The following is a 20,401-nucleotide window of genomic DNA, read 5'->3' on the forward strand; positions in this document are numbered from 1 at the left end:
TTGAACAGCGAGAACAATAAATGACTGCTTTGAAGTGTCTGCCTTTGATAGAAGAGCAGGGCATGCTCAATAGAAGGAAGAAGTGAAAGTGTTCGCTGAAACGTTCATACTTCATTTTGGTGAAAGGGTCAGCTATCTGAATGTACTATAATGATGCTAGCCAGAAAAAAACTATAACTTTTATTGTACAACAGTGACTTGCAGAGGAATAAACCATGAGTAAATTATTCTTGAAATGTGTATTTCAGGCATGTTCCTCCGATTCTTCGTCAATTTGTATGATATGGAAGTGATTGAAGAGGAGGTTTACCTTCGCTGGAAGGAGGAGGTCAATGACCAGTATCCTGGTAAAGGCAAGGCCCTCTTTCAGGTGAGAGACAAGCTAAATATCTTTACAGTTCTCTTTTTAAAATAAAAATAAGTTCTTTGTCTGTCAGTTGTACAGGTGTGTTTGGTTAGCAGGTGTATTCTGGTAGGGTATGGTGTGCTGCTTCTTTCCTATCAAATATCTACTATGTTCCTTATCTCTCCGCCTTCGTTTCTTTGTATTTTACCCTCTAATAACACCTGAAATCTGTGGCGTTTATATGACCCTTTATTTATGTTGAAAAGTGCTGTAAAACTTTTTAAAAGTTACATTTGGTAGGAGACCCAGTGTAGTCTTATTTACGTACTGGTTTCTTCACAACCATTGTTGTGCCCACAAGAGATTTAGATCTGTTGAAGCCCTATTCACAAAAAAATATGAGGGAGGGTATATTAGAAAAATGTTTTGTAAACTTGACTTTTTATGATAGCATGAAGGACCAGGTCTTTGACTTGTAATGAGTTCTGAATATAATGCAGTGCTTCCACTCTTCCGTATTTTTACGGAAATCCGTACTTTCTGCCAGTTCCATACTTGTTCCTCCATCCTGATCTACTCCCTCCGTAAAAACCTGCGACAGCCTAGGACTGTCGAAATTCCGTAGCAAAAGATCCGTACTCGCCTTCGTATCGTTTTGTGCGGATATTTATAGTAATTCTCTCGGCAATCGGCCATTATTCCGCTGTGCCCCATGCATTTGTTGCGATTTGGTCGGCTGTACATTTTTACCTGCAGATTGATCGAAATCTGGAGAACTTTTTGTGCCGATTTACTCCTTTCTATCATTCTCTCATTTCTTCTATCTTCGGATTGTTGCAGCGTTGGAAAATCTGCGTGTTGATCAAGTAAATTTACTTGTGATCTTAGACAGAAAATTACTGTCAGAAAGAAACTTTTTTGCAAATTTGTCTAGATCTAGAGAAATGATCAATTCGAAGATTCTACGGCACGGGAACGCGATGAAAGAAATTAATGCCAAGACTACTAAAATCAAGAATAATTCGAAGTGGTGTTCCGAGGTTGTGACACGCGACATTTTTTGTATGAGTTTTTACGGCGCTCCTGCATAAGGTCATATAAGCGCGCTCATGCAACTTTTAGGTGTGAAAATTGAGGAAAATTAGGGTATATGCTGGGCAACTATTGTGAAGGTACATGAATATCTATTCATTATTCCCAGGTTTGCCTTCTATCAATTGTGCGATGGCAAATTAATTGAATTATTATAGTAGGAATAGAAGGGGAACCTGCCTTTTAACTTTGCCTGCAATGAAAAGATAATATGTAGGTGAAGAAATCAAACAAGACAAAATGTTATCGAAAAAATAAATGTTATAATTTGTAGGCTATCTCTTAAAAGAGGCTTCCAAATGCCATTTTCAACCCTCTAAAAGCACTAAATTTCAATTTCTTAGGGGCGGCCCCCACTGGGACACTGTCCCTGGACCCTGCAGACCCCCAGACCCCCCGGCAGAATTTTCCTTACTTTCCAGCTTCAGCTGGTGGAAGCTGATATGGACCATGCATACTTTGTTGTCCTGGTCTGGGCTTAACACTTTACACCCTAAGGGTCTGGACAGGAAGTCTACCCCTAGATCCTGAGCAAGGGGAAAGAACTCACCTCCCATGAATATACGCTTTTAAAAAATAGTAAACAAATTCCAAATATCCTGAAACAATAAAAATTAGAAAGATCAATGGATGTAGTATCAGAAAAATATAACTCTATATATGTACAAACGGTTGGAAATGGTTTAACTTCAGTTCAATCTGGGTGTCCGACCAGTCACTCTCTCTGACTCGTGGACGAGCCCGAGATCTGAATTCTACATCTGATTAATCTGGATCGCCCCAAACTCATGCTACGTTTTCATCATTTGATTCATGTGATTTGTCATTTGCTTGTTCTTGCTCAACTCCATCGTTATTTCCTTTTTCAAACTCAATTTGTAGGTGGTTGGCGGGTGCTCTGATGTGGTTTGCTCCTTCTTTCCTATCAAATATCTATCGTCTTTATCTCCCCCTCCTCCTTTTTTATGTTTGTAACTCTCTTGTAACACCTCTCTTGTGCGGCACTAATATGACCTTATTGTGTTGTTGCAAGTGCTGTAAACCACTTACTAAAAAGAAAAAAACTCAATTGTGTCGCTTTTCAACATGTCGAGACACCTTAGAAGTGTCAGAAACGCGATAGCAAGTTTCAGTATCAAGCAGAAGAAGAAACATTTTGCAATAACTATGTAAAACAAAATCTCGGCCCCAGAGTCTCGTTAAGGTGAGAATTCGTTTCTAAAGGCGCTTGGTCGGAGGGGGCGAGTTAGAGTGGAGTGCGTAAGGAAATTCCTGGGCTAGTTAGGGCGTGATGTGTTAACAGTAGCCTGGACGGTGTTATGGGAAAGCTGTGCTTGTGGTTCAAGCAGTCACAAACAGGAAAAAGTTTACAGGCAGAAAATATGTATGGAAATTAAGGGGGTTTTTTTTTGTGAGTGCATTGAAGTGTTGCCATTTGTATGAAGTAGTTTTCAAGCCTCAGGAATGACACAGGTTCCTAAAATTAGTATATTCTACAGGTTTTCTCCATATTTGGCAATGGGTCTTGATATAAGTATAGGCATGCATTTCCCGCCATGTACCCTAGAAAAAGAATGTCGCAGCCCTCCATCCCAAAAGCCCAAGTTACTTTGGTTATGTCTCTGATCAGTAAGCCCAATTTTTAACAACTACTTTCCCTCTAGGTCAACCAGTGGCTCAACTGGCTGGAACAAGCTGAAGAAGATGATTCTGAAGAGGAGGATGAGTGAGGCAGTGGTATGAAGCTAGGCCTTGACCTCACGGAAAGCCATCTCTGACTGGGGTGGCCTGTTGCAGCTGTTTACTGGAAGTAGAAGGAGTTTTCTCTGATTCTCTGGATTTATTATATGGATGTCCTGTTGTGTGCAGTTGGTGTCGTGGAAGTCACATTCAATGAGTCCAGTGCTCTCGGCAGTTTTGTTTTGTATTGTTTTTTTTGGTTTTTTTCTGTTGGTTTTTTCTTCTTTTTTTTTCTTCTATGTTATTTATTTTGTGAAGCTCCTTTACATCTGAATAATTACACTCAAATTCAGGAGAGCCTGTCGAGAAACGGAAGTGATAATCAATGGAAAGTTCGCAGATGGATACAAAGATAAGCGATGGAGAACAGGCAGATGAGAGGGAAGACTCACAACTTTGTCAAACTATGTGTGAGCTGTAGTGAAGTGGTTTTAGATGCTGTAAGGATCAGGAGAACAAAATTACAAACCAAAGTGTGTTTCTACTAAGTATTCGTCTAGCAGACATTGTTGCTGAGGACGCAGTCTGGTAGATTTGATCTGATTGGCAAGGTGGAGGAAGATTTCTTCTTTTTTGTCTCCTAGATGATGGGAGAATGCTCCTGAATGTAGTCATCAATGTATCTCTGCTGTCGGGTGTGAGTGGATGAAAGATTAATTTAATATGTCCCACAGTAGTTTGAGTCGTGTTTTAGCCTGTGTGTCATGGGTTTTGTTGGGTTGTTTTTTTTAGTTACTCTCTTAATCAGACGAATTCAGTGAGAATAGTGTGTGAGCAAGTGTTTTTGAGTTGTTTGACTTTACAAAACTGTTGTGTTTGCCTTGTCTTGAATCATACTTTGTCCTCTCATTTCTGAAATGTTGAGGGTAGCCACAGCTGGACTATGTGCACACAAACTGCCAAACATAAACTGGTGGTCAAACTTTTTGTAATGACTTTTTAAGTCTCCAGAATGTCTTGGAGTGTACATGGAAGACACCCACATGCATTTGCCATTCCTCCCATGTTTTCCATCATTGCCAATGAAATAACATCAGTGTTGATCTTGTGTCCTTTTATGAATATCATGAAGTTCTAAAGATGTACTTCTTCCAGACTGTCATCTATCAATAAAATTGGTTTGTCTTTCTGAACACTGCAGATTATTATTGCGCATCTTTTGTGTGTGTTTCTTCATAAATTGGTGTTGTAGTTGGTATTGTTTTTCATAGGATAATTATTCACAAATTTTGTCATGTCAATCTCAGTAATGAAACAGGGCCATGCCTGTTTATTTGCCTTAAGAAAATTTGTCTGAGACCTTGAAGCCTCTTCATTTCTGAATAATGTATCTTATTTCCATTTGTGACTAGTGTTTGTCTCTTGATATTTTACATCATCATCAGGGAAAATGAAAGTGTCTGTTCCATAAAGTCATAAAGTAAATTTCTCTCCAACTGTCAAGGGCATCTGGTTAGTGTAGGCAGTTTCTTTCACTGGAAAACATTTGCGCCGTATTCAGCGATTGATTGGTATTTTCTTTTGAGCCAGTGTATAAGTGAAGTGGAGGTGAATAGGTGTTTGTTTGTTTTTAAGCTCATGCTCTGTAAAGACAGGACATTTGTAATTATTTTTGTATTTTGCCATATATTCATTTTTACTTCTTTTCTTTATGAGTGTTATTGGGTTGGTGTTTTATTTTTGTTAATTAAAAAAAAAAAATTTCAATGAGGCCTTTTAATGGTAATAATTCTGAACCAAATGGTGTGACCAAAGCATATGGTTTACGGGATTGACATTTTTAAAGTTTTTGTCAAGAGTTCCAAATTGTTGTCTAATTTCAAGGTACTTAGTAGAGATCTTTATTTTTCCCTACATTAACTTCATTGTATATTCTCTTGTCACGTGAAAATGTAGTTGTTGCTGTGCACCATGTTTTTTTCTTTCTCTTCTATTCTCTACTCTGCATGACTATTCTCTTTCTAGACTTGTTGTCAACTGTCTCCACCCATAGTGAGCCTAGGCATGCCGGGAGTTGGTCATAGAACATTGCTACATCTGAAAACATCTTACATGGAGATACTCAAGATTCTTGTTGTCAAGAGTGAATTTTCGTAAAGCAAATAAAAATGCCAGAACACCTTTTGAATGACGCATCTATAAATTATTGATCTGCGAGTTAAGATGTTTTACAAAGACAAATTATTGTTGAACAGAGTCGTAGTTCTTAGATTGACTGATTGACTGTAATTTTTTTTCTTTTTGAGTATTGCTTTTAGGTGGTGACTGTGCTTTTACAGTGGTTGTTTTTTTTTTTCAATTTTAATGTACTTTCTAACTAATTTTAGACTTATATGGACTGGGTTGCAGATTTTTATTTGTATTTGAAGTTACTCTTACCTGTATGCTCAAGACCTATCTGAACCTGTTTGGCTGTCTAGTAACATTGTTTTGACTGAGAAATTTCATTTCTCCCACCTCTTTCTACCCTTTCACTTGTGGAGTTTTTTTTTTTTTAATTGTCCTTTTTACTATTTACATTTGATCTGTTTATATTGTGTATGGTATCATCTATTTGTTATTCACTTTTGTATATATACAGTAAAGATGCATAGCATGTGGTAAAGGCTGTTGGAATTTGTGTGTCAGATCATTGTGATAGAGTTGTAGTGTCAAGAAGGTGGCCGCTAGGGTGCTGTTGGTTACGAGTTAAGTTAGTCGACCAAGTGGAAGTTTGGGGGTTGAATAAGACAAGTCTGGATTGTTTTGGTCCTTCCTGGGAAATTTTTCTTTTCCCTCTTCTCCGTTTATTGGTATGGGGCAAAGGATTCTGCCTTCAAGTCAAACAACTGAACAAAGTATAGGCCTATAGGGGATGTTGTGTATAAAGATGAAGGTGTAAGAAAGAGGCAAAAGTGAAATGGCAACTACAATTGGTTGAAAGACGCCACCAGTGTGTCCATCTTCTTATGTTCCCTTTGCTGTTTCTGTTTGTCCTGTCTTACTTGTGTGTGGTTGGTAAGTGCTCTGATGTGGTTTACTTCTTTTTTCCTATTGTTGTCTTTGCCGTTCCTCTTTCTTTCTTTGTGTGTAACACCTTTAATCATCGACACTTATATGACCTAATTATGTTGCAACTGCCGTAAAACTAGTACTAAAGCTAAACTGTCTTACTTGCTTTCTCCTGGCTAAAGGAAAGGATCATTATTTTGCAAATGTGAGTCTTGTTTACTCAAACTCAAACAAACAGGAAATGGCAGCCTTGAGACATAAAGGGTCCACTGCCTGACAGGGAACACTGTGTTTGAGCTGATGTTGCATTTTACAACAGCGCAAGTCCTTGGACATAGTAAATATAATTATATAAATGTTCCAGGACAGTAGTAGGAACTAACACTATGAAAGCTTTTACTTTTAATTTAATTCCTACGGCAAGTTGCCAGTGCAGCTTGAGGTTCCATGTCCACTGGGCAAGGACTGCTTGCATTGTTACATTTGTATGGTCCTACACAAAGTCACTTTGAAATTAAATATAAATCCACCACCTGGTTCATGTTTGTTTTTCCACTTGCCCTTCCAGTTTACATTTGAGTAGAAGTGAAAGGCATATGTCAATTGATATTTCAATGGATTTCACTTTTCTTTAGTGCAAGTCAAGTAGGCCTATGGTAGTCTACAAAATAAAGACAAGGAAACAAATACACCCTGCCCAATGTTTCTTAGCGAAAAGCCCAGAACAAAATGAAGAGTTGGTGGAAACAGGAGAGAGAGTGTTGTCTTCAGGTTCTGAAGATGGAGAGGAGAGTTGTGCTTTTAGTACTTGTACTTTTATTTTTAGTAAAGAAAGTGATGGTAGGGAGGACACAGCACCACCAGCAGCTACGTCTAGATCTACAGCTGGCACAATAATGAGATTGGCGAGCGGAGTTTTCATCCCTGCACACTAACAACTGATACTCGAAAAAAGCTTCCCCACTTGAGGATTGAACTCGCATCTTCTATGTGCAAAGTTGAAAAGTATAACCGCCTCATTACAATACAGACCATGGTAGTGGTAGCCCTTGCCATGTCCTGTATACAATATAATTTCACCATTTTCGCAAAGAATGAGAATGACCTTATCCGAAATCGCCAACTAAATTCCAGTGGCATCATCATCTCATGTATCGCCGCTGAAGCTGCTCACTGTCAATACTGTCATGTTAACGTCTTTTTCTGCTGGTATTTTGTTTGGGAAAACACTGCAGAAACATCCAATTACTGGTGGATAACATTCTGCCAGATGGTAATGCTGAAAGCCCTTCCACGACCAAATTTTGTCCTTTTTTTTGTGTGAATGTTTTCACATCTATATCGACACTTAATTACAGATTCTATCGTTTAGGATTAGCTGGGCTTCAACTTCATCCCTGCCTGTCAGGGTTAGCCGTGCTAGAAGATACAACGTCCCAGCTGACTGAAAGGCAAGATATACTCGATAAAAATTCTCCCCACACAGGAATTGAACTAGGGTCTTCTGCAGGCTACAGCAGAATGCCCTCCTGCTACACCACCGCAGACGCCAGTTTATAAAGCCATAGATAGAACATGCAATATTCTTTTGTAAGAGATTTATGTAGTCTGGAAATATCGTAGGTTTGGTAAACGCCTCTCATTCAATAGGTCCTGGGTTCCAAACCTCACGCAGACAGCAACGGAAAACGTTCTCCTCTGAAAAATTTTCTCTTTTCACCTTTCCTGCTCTCTAATTATTATGCTTTGTTGTCTGCTTTCGTCTCCTGTTTCTGCTCCTGCTCAGACCCGGGACACAATTATTGACAGGTTTTTCGCTATCCGTTGCGGGGTAGACGGACTTGAAACTTAAATAATATTAATATAGTATTATATAGGCTAGTTCTTGTAGTGTGCATTGGGAATAAAACTACTGAAAACTACTGGCACATTCTAGACCTGACCCCACGGTGCTGAATGCCATAAAACCAACCAAACGGGTGGTTTGCCTGTACTATAGTGTGGGTTGCTTCTTTTTTCCATACACACACACACACGTGAGTCTTGTTTACATATATATATATATATATATATATATATATATAATTATATATATATATTTTGTTGTTTAAAAAAAAAAAATTTTTTTATGAAGAGCACAATGGAAAAACCAGCGGTGTTAATTTATTTTTCATTTTCTGGGTTTCCGGTACTTTTTATGTGTGGTCTGTATGAAGCCTGCGTGTTTGAGCACTTACTCACATTCGGAAAAACGATCTCTGTCAGTCTCTATGACTATGATGGTTAGAAAATATCTGTCCCCGTCGTTTTATGCAAGAAAATTTGTGAAATTATGCAAACTGAGCCCAGAAATGTGAAATTATGCGATTCTGTTAATTTTAACAAAGAATGGTAAAGGAAAATAATCAGAAATTATGCCCAAAAAATGATCGAATTCTGCGAAATTATGCAGAAAACCACGGGGACAGAAATATATTTATATAGCCCACAATGGAAGAACCAGCGATGTCAGGACATGTTAACAGTAACAGCGGAAAACCCAGCGACGTTAAGCGTACTTCTCTTTGTTGAGCCCCTTGTGACCAATCAGTGATCATATTTCAGTGTGAAATTTGTTGATTTGGTGTACGTTTAACGCCCTTGTCAAGACTATTAGTATTAGGTTTTTTAAGAGGCGAGACCCCGGAGTTAAACGTCCATCCCCGAAAGGACCGCGCTAAATGTAGGACTTTCAATATGTAAAGTGCCTTTCCGAAGGACACAACGTCGGACCGAGCTGAGGCTCAACAAGTTGAGACTGTTGAGCCAACAACCCCCCCGCATACTTTTTACATGTGCTGCTAAACGGGAAAATCGTTCATAGAGCATTCACCTTGCGCTAATCTTTGATTTTTCGAAGAACTTGGGCTACCCAAACTTCTCATCAAACGAATTGTGCGACCGTTGGCCAGTATCTCTCTTCTCATTTAAAGTCTACTCTCTGAACTCTTAAGTGATGAAACTACACACCGTCGCTGTTACTCCTTGGCTCCTCCTTACTGCTGTCTTTCTGCAACACCCCTGATCTTCTGGTAGGAAAAGATCTACACCTAGCCTTCTCGGACAAGGACGAAAAATCTCGAAGGGCCCGTGTGCAAGTTGCGCACGCTAAAGATCCCTTGGTGGTCTAAAATCGATAAGAGTAGGCTTCGGCCGCCACCCGGGCAAAATTCAAAATTTCCTACCAACTGAAAAAATATTAGGTGTGTCCCGCGCGCTCATATGACCTTATGCAGTTGCGAGCGCCGTAAAACACTTTACTGAAACAAACAGCTGTTACGAGACAGTCAGCAAAAAGGGCAGAGGCGATGTAGCCAGCATGCTGCTACTGCTACATTACTTTCTACACATTCTGCCAGCTGACGTGACTTGTGCGCAGGCCAAAACAAAAACTGAAGGGTGGTCTGGTTTCTCTATCATGTTGTTGTTCTTCGGGAAAGGTACAAAAAGGTGAAAATCTCGTTTCCAGTGAAAGGCCACAGCTACATAGAATACGACAGAGACATGGCCGAGGTGAATGAGAAGGCCATTGTAGATATGCCAACCAGCAATTCAAGACAGCGCTCTTTGGACCCTCGTTGCCCCGGATAGTGGGGATGACACAAGCCTTATTCCAGAATGTGTAGAGAACCGTAAACCCTACTACCTTGTCTCCTGCCTTATACTTATACTATACCCACTCGACCTCTCCTTGAAACCTGAATCTTACAGGCCCATCCATACCTAATGCAGTATAGAGAGAGCTGGAATGGTTCGTTTCACACCACCATCATTATGAAGCTGATAGAAAAGAAGCGCGCTACAAATAATTCTAGTAGCCCCCCAGTGGCGGGGCACCATTGGTGCAAGCGCTCCACCTAACCCTGGCCTTCCTTCACCCCCCCCCCCCCTTCTAATTACCCTAAACCAGTCAGTCAGTGCAGTCAGTGCTCTGGATCTACATAGGCCTACAAGTAGGCTACTAAGCCTAGCCTACATCCTTGCGATCCATCACCCGCTGGCTGCGCGCGCGCCAGTGAAGAGACGGACGGCGAGGAGGGTTTATGCTCGTCGCACCGCTTGCGGTCGTGTCTGCTGGGAGCAAGCAAAATCTTTGCACCAAAGTTATTTTTGTCACTGTAGAGAAATCTAGGCATCGTTCTTCCCGCACAAGAAGAAAGGTGCGTGAAACTCCTCTTTGCAGCACCAATTTGGTGCAAGCTAAAAATTTGATCCAAGTTTCATTCATCCTGCATTAGAACTGAACACTCAAGTAATACCTTTCACCACTCCACTACAAAATCGATCAAAAGCACAACTCATAGGACGGCGACTTAAGTATGTCACGTTCACCTCCCTCAGGTTCACGGTCACAGAGCTACTTAAAATAGCGACAAGACAATGAACCAATCACAATTCACTTGAGCACTCCTCTGGATTGCTCCGGGGCCCACATAATTTTGGCATGGAATAGTGCATAGTCTATGGCGTTTATTTTTAGATTGCCTACTGTGGGCTATATTTCGGCGCTATTCGGCCGGAGCACATTTGAGATGTGCCGTCTTATTAATATTAATGTACCGTCAAACTCTCTGCAAGTGTCGTCATCGCTTGGGTTATAGGTCAAGTTTCCACTGTTGACTATCCTGTTATGTTTAGATACAGCGCATGAACTTAGGCATGGCATAGTAGATTTTTACGGCGCTATAGAATAGAAATGACAGTTACGGCGCGAGCGAGGGCCTTGTTCTGATATAATATTTGGCTAATGTTTGTTTCTGGCGTCTTTTATTTTATTATTGAGGGTGCTTTACGTCTTAGAACATTAAAACATATTGGGCGGCACTGCACGACGTGCTTTATGGACGAACCGCGCCTGACAAACACATACACACAAACACGCACGCACACAACACACACACACACGCACACACACACACACACACACACACACACACACACACACACACACACACGCAAAATGATAAAATTGAACTCACCACGACATCCCATGATTCTATATAGAAGTAAACGGGATCTGATTGATATCAATGTTTGTGTAATGGTCCGGCTCTTGAGTTCTGTTTTAGTAAGAGTTTAATAGCATATGAAGCACAAAAAGGTCACATAAGTACCGAAGGTTAGAGGCTTTACACATGAGAGTAACAAGCACAAAAAATGAAGGAGAGAAGGATGACAGAAATATAGCTGTCTGATAGGGAAAAAGAAGCAAACTGCACCAGAGCATCTGCCAGCCACCCACTGAGACTTGTGTTCGATTCCCGAGAGGGAAGTTACTTTATCGATTAATACAATGACATGTATCTTTTGCTGCTTCAAATATTCTGCACCAATAAGAATGCAGGAGGGGAAGTAAGCAAAACAATAATTGCTTACAACTCGGATGTAGTATGCTTGCGGGAGACCAAAGGCACAAAGAAATAATTCAATGTGGCCGGATTCGCACCAATCTACATGATCAGAGAAGGTCATGGAAGGTGATTCTGTTAGAGACAGCATCAAACACAGGGAACTCTGGATGTCAGCCGCCGGATTTCGTCCATTCTACATTCACATGCAGTCCAGCTAGAGGTCCATTGGCGCTCTTATGACCTTATGCAGTTGCGAGCGCCGTAAAACCTCTGCTAAAACAAAACAGAGGACCAACCTATTATTAGGAATGTAGTCAATGTGAACGCCTGCAATGCTGAGGAAAGTAGTAGGCATTGAAGAGGAGCTCCTATATACTCAAAATATTCTGCGGCGATTTCAATGTGCGTGTGGGTGGCTGGGGCAATACAACCACAAACCCACACGGAGTTGCTCTCGAGAACGCCCAAGACTTTTGTAACCTAACATGCCTCAACGATGAACGCTTTTTAAGATTGGCACAACAAGTGAGTAACGCTGATTGAGCTATTTACCTGGTCTTGGTCTCGCTGCAAACTGTCACAGATTATAAATGGCGGGTCCTTGGGTATAAGTACCATGGAAGCGACCACTTGCCACACCCAGAGCCTGTCAACCGTAGGACTATTGCAAAAGTTGCGAAGAAAACAAAGGCATTCTTGTATGGGGGTCAAGGGCAAAGACCTTATTAGTATTAGCAAACTAAGGAAGAAGTCAATCCCAGTCAAGAGGATGAAGCATGTGAAGATCACGCAGCCGCCATGGTGGAATGATGAGCAACCGAAATCGCGGAGACGGAAAAGGAAGGCGTTACAAGCATACCGACGCGACCGAGAGAACCCAGATCTGAAAAGAGCAGAGGCTGAATTCAAAGGTGTTTCAAGGTCGTGGCGATAGAGGCCACGGAAGCCATTTATGAAAATTCTGGCTGAAGGTGACATATAACAAGGCTCTCTACAAAACAAAAAAGGCTCCCCAATCCATGACGTCAACGATACTCCAAATTATGAACTCCTCGATTACACTCTCAATCAGGATGACGTTGAGAGAACAATCAATTGTTCTCCCAACACCGCCCCAGGCCCAGTGGAGTGCAGTTCTGTCACATGAAAACCTTGGGAGGACAGCATCAGGGACCTTACAGAAATCCTCAACAGGAGTCTATGGAAGGGAGAGATACCGGATGATTGGTTGGACAGCCTCCCCAAGCCTGCCAAGGACTTAAGTAAAACAGCTGTTTATCGAGGGATCATAATGGAAAACTGCTTCGGCAAGCTCTTAGAAAAGGAGGTAGGGTACTTGTACTTCATTGCAAAAGAGCTTTTGACCTCGAGGAAGCCTGCAATAGAGTTGAGTATGATGTCCTCTTGAGAATAATGATCAGCCTGAAGATTAGCTCCCACCTCGTGACAGAGTTGCAATGCGACTGGGAAACCGGACATCTGGCACCAGAAGCATACACCTGAGCTGCCGCTGGGGTCAGCACTCTCACCAGTGTTATTCAACATACACAGTTAGAATGCCTTCTGGACAACTGGAAGATCCTGGGCGTATGCTGATCTTTCTGGGTGATGTACTTGTTAACAGGCAGGAGAAGGGCCGGCAAGAAAAAGCTAATGCAGTGCAACAGGAGCTGGATCGAATTGGGCATTGGTGCTTAGACCACAACGCAAACTCCACCCCGTGGGTTGCGGTGTTCGCTGAACAATTACGCAGTGAAAACAGAGATGCCCACAGTCATCATCATCGAAAGGGTCCCGAAGCGTGAACAGTCATTGGGGTATCTAGGTGTTACATTCGACAGTTCAAACTAGATATACTGTGCCGTGCAAGACTTTTGTTCTGTCGTTGATAGTCTATGGTCTTGGTTTCTTCGTCTTGTCGATGTCGCAGCAGAAACGATTTGTAACAATCTAGAACGAAGGTATGAGGACTGTTCTCAGATGCACACGGGACACACCCTGTGATGCAATGCGCCATCTCTTGGACCTGCCAGACTAGGTAGAACGCCACAAGATTGCTCAGGTGACAGCCTACTTGTGAGTCAGCATGGATGATAAGCTCCCACTGCATGACATAGTGGGAAGAGCTGTACACACACGTCTGCTTAGAGGCACTGAAAGAATGAATGACTTTTGCTAAATGCTGTGAAGTAGAAGACACCTGAAAAGGCAGGGAATGGGTCAGCGTCACTGTGACAACTTGGGCAATACATGTATACTCGAATGGTAGCAACCCAAAGCTGAGAATGTCATGAATAGCCAGAGGAGGCAGCCAAAGACGAGGTAGAGACCCTGATAGAGGAGAACAGTGAACAGGGTGACTTAGCCATTTTCACAGATGGGTTAGTGCAGCGTGGGGTCAAATCCGGAAGGGCTTTTACTTTCAGTGTCCGTGTAAACGGGGACATATAGAGAGATCAGTCAGGCGCCACTAGTATAACTATAACCATGTTCAGCATGTGAATGGGGATGAAAGCCATCACAGAGGCCCTGAACTGAATTTAGGCGACGAAGCATCAGACTGCCATCATCGTCACTGACTCGATGAGTATCCTAAAAAAAAAGAAGAAGAAGCTTACGATGTAAGCAGATTGGCGAGAGGCATTACGAATCAGCAGTTATTTAGCCCTGGTCGTGCATGGGTTCGAGGCAATGAACGTACTGATGAGCTAGCTGACCACACTGGGATTGACGGCACCATCCAATTAGATCTACCAACGGCTTTGGCAGCATTGGCAGCATGGTTGAAGATAAAGGTTCTACATCAAACATGATAGAAAGACCTAGAGGGAAGCTGGTGTCTCAAGGGGTTCGGAGGGGGGGGGGGGGGGCGGGCGGCAACCTGCGTGGAAAAGCTAGAAGAATTCAGCTGATGACTGGCGCGATCAGCAAACCAATCGTTTCGTGGATCCTGGAGAGTGGGGAGGGTCAGCTATGGCATTGTACCGCCTGCGATGATACCTATTCTCCTACCAAGTAACAAAGTACGTTCTGCTGCATGATGGGATATTGTATTCTTTTCGGTCAAGGCCAGTAGTATGGCCCGTCAGACGGACTCGTGTCAAGGTGTCGAAAAACGCTTTAAATCAGACTAAATCAGTTTTGATTACTACTATTGTTTCAACATATAGTAAAGAGTGGTTTATGCTGACTTTTCACTTGGTCTACCAGCGTCTATGATGATATTGTTCGATTCCTGTTTGGGGAGAATTTTTATTGAGTATTCCTGTCTCAATCTTTCTACGAGGACGTTGTATTCCTCTCAAACCAAGTTGGCCTTGGAAATCATGGTCAAAGCCCACCTTCTGAATGATTTTAATTATTTCGATTGGGGCGTGAAAACACCTACATAACGGTATTGTATTCCTCTCTGCCAGTTTGTTCCAGGTAGGCGTAAAAGTGTCATAGGGGCAGAACACATTCTAAATCAGTTTTTGATAACCACGGTTGTTTTAACGTTTAATTAAACATTGGCGGGTGTTTTACGTTGACCTTACACCTTGCCTGTGGTGCTGACACTGTGAGGTTGTCCAGTGGTGATAGAAGGTTGGATCAAATTAATTGCGCCAATTGGTTGTGGTAGCTTTTGTATCCCCCTCATGAAGGAAAATATGGCTGCCCTCAAAATATTTTTAAAATATTTCAAACTGACTTGACTATACGTTCAGCAATGAATTAGTTTGGTGTTGCAAAGTGAAGTCATGTGTTCGCCTTTCATTCTATTGGTCCCGGGTTCGAATCTGGGTGGCAACGAACTATTTTGTTCTCTAAAATGTTCTCTTTTCACATCCTTTCCGGCTCTATAACAACATTTTGTCGTCTGCTTTCGTCTCCACTTTCTGCCCCAACCTCCTCACCCCCTTTGCCCCCTCCTCTGGGCGCCTGACTCTTTCTGCAGCCTTTCTGCTGCTACTCCCTGGAATCTTCGTACTGCGGTCTTTCAGCCACCCCCGTGATCTTCTGGTAGGAAAGATCTACACCTAGCTTTCTTGTACAACGGCAAAAAATCTCGGAGATCCCTTGAGCGAATTGCGCACGTTAAAGATCCCTTGGTGGTGCAAAAATCGATAAGAATAGGCTTCAGCCACAACCAGGTCAAAATTCAAAATTCCCTACAAACTGAAAATGTTTAATGTGTCCCGCACGCTCATATGATCTTATGCAGTTGCGAGCGCCGTAAAACACTTACCAAAAAACAAAGAAAGAAAAAAAGTGAAGTCCTCGTGAGAGAGTCCTACCCTTCCTGTGTATTGTCTAGATGATAGTTCGTTTGGGAAAACGGGAAAGGCTCGACCGCACCCCCCTCCCCATTGAAATAGCAGGATAATTAAAATAATTGTCAATAGCCCACTAGAACTTATCTTTTAATAAAGAACACCCAAGGGACAAACGCCACAATAATTTTCACATGCACACACATACAAACAACACACACAAACATTTACGTGACACGGAGGTTTTCTTGAGTTCAAAGGTTTATTATTAAGGCAAACATTTTGATAGTTTGCATTCGAAGATGGCACGATGAAACGAAACAAACTTTAAAATGAATTGAATATCGGCAAGAATGTTCATAATTTACTTTACAGCTTAAAATTTCATACATGGTACCAACATGAGAGAAGAACAAAGAGCCTACAAATGCCCCGAACAGGCCCAGAGATGTAAGTAGCCAGTGCAGGGCATCCCAACCAACAGGTGTTAAACTAGCCATCAAACTATTTCTGAGAAACCAAATCCGCATCTCAGTACTTCTCTTCACCCGAGGTAAACAGCCAGGAGATGTTTGAAAAAAAAAGCATTTATCAACAACTATCCCTCATTAAGCATCAGTGATGCCAGTTTCGCCTAGCAGAGACTGTTGTCTTCGTACGTCTAATACCGGGTGCCCATAGCGAATGGGATCGGGTCGGGTCGGGTCTGGTCGATCGACCAACGCGTCGCCTGAAAACAAACGCGTTTGTTTTTGAGGCGACGAGTCAGGAGCGATCGGTTTGTGCCACGATAGCCGCTTGGCGCCCTCAATTTGGCTAGTAAACCGCCCCTCCTCGACCTGACCCCCCTATGGGTACCTCGTATAAGGGACAAATTAAAAATTCTCTTAGTCACAAGACGTGAACTGTGTTTTGGTTTCCACAGCTGCATGCCTTAGCAGGGAGGGAGCATGGGAACGAGGGCAACATGTGCCTGGATGAGAAGCAAAATCGGCCTTTTGAAAAGCAAAATCCTTTTTAGGTGAAACGTCTGCTATATGTACAATATGTATGGCTTCAATGTTTAATGCCGTTTTTAGCTGAGTGTTTGGAAGGGCAGCAGCAAACAGAGCGGTTTGGATGAGGACTTAAGTGTCGGATCATGTACATGTATTCCCTTGACCTTTAGAAAAAAGTTGATTTGAGAAAAGCATTTATCTATTTATTTATTGTTTGGGGGGGGGGGGGGGAATTTCATTCGCATTGAGCACATCTCATCCGAATGATGTGAGGGGGAAAGAACTGGAGATTAGATTACGATATAATATCTATGTACACGAAGACAGTCATAGTAAAATTCATGACTGCACAAATAATTAACATTTGTTTTAAAAACTAGAGCATGATGGGGTCATCAACTCGCAGGTACTGGTACAGAGGCGTCTCCAGCCATAAGCCTCATCTTTAGGTCTGGAGAAATCACGTTCTCCACACGACTCACCAGCCTGGACCGAGTTTCTTTGGAGAAAGTTTTCTTGGGAATGGCGGAGTCACTGAGGTAGTCTCGATAGTCAAAGCAGATGCGAATACTGTCCTTTTGTTCTGACCGAGTGCTCGCCAACTTGCCTTCGCTGTTTACGTCAGAGTTTGATAGAGACGAATCTTTGCTCAAACTTTCCTGCCACTCAAAGCGAATGACGGGAGCGGGGCGCGGTATAGGGCTGACTTTTCCACTGTCAGGACTGTTTGATAAGTCAGCTCTCGACTTCCACGTTTGAGGAGATTCTGGAAGTTCGAGTATTTCATTGGGTGAGGACAAATTCATATCCTCTGAAAAAGAGCTTCCTTTGTTACTTGTCTGTTGCTTTTCCTGGGCTGCGGCTCCATTCTCAGCGCGAGGGCTGTCCTCGCTTTCTTCAGAAGTGACAGAACCCCTGAACGCTGAGAATTTGGCGGAGTATTCCGGAGATGCTGAGGAGGAATCGCATGCGGACGCGGTTGTTGACGCCAGACCGGGAACACCCTCGTCTATACTGGTTCTCTTCTCGCTTTCTCCTCCGTTGCCAGAGTCGAGTTGCTTTCCATGTCTAAAACCCAGGCCCCTCACATCAGATGGGATCTTTGTATCTCTCGGTCCAACGATCCTGTTTTTCTGCAGGCCCACTTTAGTTTTCTTCAGAGATAGTTTCCTCCGAGGACTGCTCCCTCTCGAGCCATGAGGAGCACTGCGGCTTTTGCGACTGCTAGCCGACCCTCCTGGCCGTTTCTGTTGAGATGATGGTTGGGATTTGGATAGTCGTGGTGGAGGAAGCTCTGCCTCGTCATCTTCTTCCTTTACTTGATCACCGCCATAATCACCGTCATCATCACCATAATCGCTGAAGACTCCGATGTCACTGGTTGCTTCCCCTTTTGTTGGACTTTCAACAAACTTTTCTTCCAGATCTCTTGATTCCTGAGAGCAAACAATGGGCATGGATTAAAAGACCACATTCGTAAGAAGTACACAGGTTTAGCATCAGTTTAGGTGAGTTTCTAAACATATTGGAAGGGGAGAGGGGGGCGAAAGGGGGGGGGGGGGGGGCGTCTGACTTTGTTTTAAAAACCGCGCTAGACTAGGAAGTATTCTGTCAGGGTTTATATCCCAGCCCGGAATTTTCTCAACTTGGGCTGTTTAAGTTACTCCCCAAAGTCCTTTTTAAGTTTAAGAGACCGATGATCGCATTTAAAAATAATTTGCATGGGTGTTAGTTATTCATAAAGCAAATACATTGTACGGGCAAACAAAAACCACATGTCACCCTTTTTTGATAATATCTGTTAATTTAGATAAAGCATTCGAATGATATAAATTGAAAGTTATATTTTGAAAAAATTATCGTCTAATTATCAAACACAGATATTAGTTATAACATTTTCTGTTGTAAGGATGACCTTCATCGATTTAAAAAATGAACTTAAAAAGAGAACTGAAGAGAACTCCATCTTCGTTCAGCCTAAAAATGTTATAAAACTTGGAAGCTGTCAACTGCTGTCAAATATAAGTCCGAATCCTTTTCTGAAACTGAAATGTTGTTCACGGGTTCTTTAATTTATATTCTTAACGTAAAGTTCTTTACTTTTTCCATCGACACAGTTTAAATCACCACGGACTGGCTTTGACCCCACTTGCTAGGGCCAACCTGGACTCGAACAACGTCCCTACAGAAAGACCGAGATAGGGATACAAATTAGTCTCCTCCTCACGGAAATCAAACTTGGGTCTTCTGCGCTCGACAGTTAAGCTTCTAACCGCTACATCACAGACGCCGATATATATGGCTCACATAAATACCTTCGGTAGACATGACTTATAGAAACACCTTTGGTAAACATGACTCATAGAAATACCTTTACCCAAAATGAAAAGACAGGTAAATAACAGATCGATGACGCTGATCTAATAGAACTACATCCGGTAGACAGACATGTCTCAGAGAAATACAATAATATAAACGAAGAGACAGACAAAAAACAGATAAATGAGATGACAACCAAAAGCTCACCTCAATACTTTCCAGCAAAGAGATGGTGCCGATCTGACCAACGCCCACAAGTTTTGGCCCTGAATGTTGCATCGTGGGTACGGGCAAGTCCTCTGGCCACTCAATGTTAGCGTAGACATTCGCTTGACCAGGTATGTGGACGTCAATAGGTCGCGCTTCCGACTTAATCCCATCGCCTGTGGCTTGATCTGCTAGGAGATAAGGTCCATAATAATATATTAATTATAAAATATATTTGCATGTATTGTTGTTCATGTTTGATGCTACAGTTGCTGTTGCTGTTGCTATTGTTTTGTGGGTTTTTTGTGGTATTGTTGCCATTCTAATTGTTGTGATCATCACTACCAGTACAGTTAGAATACTACGACCACTACCAGCACCACAAACAACAACATCATCATCACCATCATCATCATCATCATCATCATCAGCAGCAGCAGCAGCAACAGCAGCAGCAGCAGCAGCAGCAACAACAACAACAACAGCAGCAGCAGAAGCAGCAGCAGAGGCAGCAGTAGAAGCAGCAGCAGCAGCCCCTTCATCATTATTTTGAGTTAAGAGAATTGTTGCCTAGCTTAGTAGCTGCTATTCTTTTTGTGGTCTCGGCCTTGTTATTCAACCAACGATCAAGTTTGGGGTTCTCTACAACGCAGAGTAAGAAGTTGAGTTAACGTACTGACAACATCTTTTGTTCGCAGCCTATGGCCGGGTAAACCTTCACATTTGGGTGGTGGGAAGAACGTTCGTGTTAAGTGTCTTTTCCAAAGACACACCGTCGGGCCGAGCTGAGGTTCGAACCCCCTAAACCGTAACATATCTATTATGAGTCCGGTAGGCTAACCGCTAACCACTAGACTACCGACGCCATGAATCTTGCCACCACACCACGTGTGACAATAATTAATAGCAACACCAAAGGGAAAAATGGGTTGTTATTATTTGCTAAGTGAACATGCTTGATGTAAGTACCGGCAGTTTAGCGGGCCTGTGCGCTTTACAATATGATAATGACAGTAGTAGTAGTAGTAGTAGTAGTAGTAGTAGTAGTAGTAGTAGTAGTAGTAG

General features: G+C 42.3%; 2 protein-coding genes across 2 annotated transcripts in view; one reads left to right on the top strand and one right to left on the bottom strand.

The window, feature by feature from the left end:
- LOC101857906 (eukaryotic translation initiation factor 4 gamma 2) overlaps positions 1 to 6,705 on the top strand; it is a 52,791-nt gene extending 46,086 nt beyond the window's left edge. Inside the window, exons 26-27 of the mRNA XM_013088593.2 lie at positions 249 to 370; positions 3,103 to 6,705. Coding sequence (XP_012944047.1) covers positions 249 to 370; positions 3,103 to 3,168 — 188 coding nt within the window. The 3' untranslated portion in view covers positions 3,169 to 6,705. The remainder of the gene's footprint in view (positions 1 to 248; positions 371 to 3,102) is intronic.
- Positions 6,706 to 17,040: 10,335 nt separating this feature from the next.
- LOC101856693 overlaps positions 17,041 to 20,401 on the bottom strand; it is a gene marked incomplete in the record, with an annotated part of 48,292 nt that continues 44,931 nt past the window's right edge. Inside the window, 2 exon segments of the mRNA XM_005109373.2 lie at positions 17,041 to 18,246; positions 19,337 to 19,524. Coding sequence (XP_005109430.2) covers positions 17,206 to 18,246; positions 19,337 to 19,524 — 1,229 coding nt within the window.

This window comes from Aplysia californica, unplaced genomic scaffold (assembly GCF_000002075.1).
Source record: "Aplysia californica isolate F4 #8 unplaced genomic scaffold, AplCal3.0 scaffold00772, whole genome shotgun sequence".
In the NCBI taxonomy this organism is placed as follows: Eukaryota; Metazoa; Mollusca; class Gastropoda; order Aplysiida; family Aplysiidae; genus Aplysia; species Aplysia californica.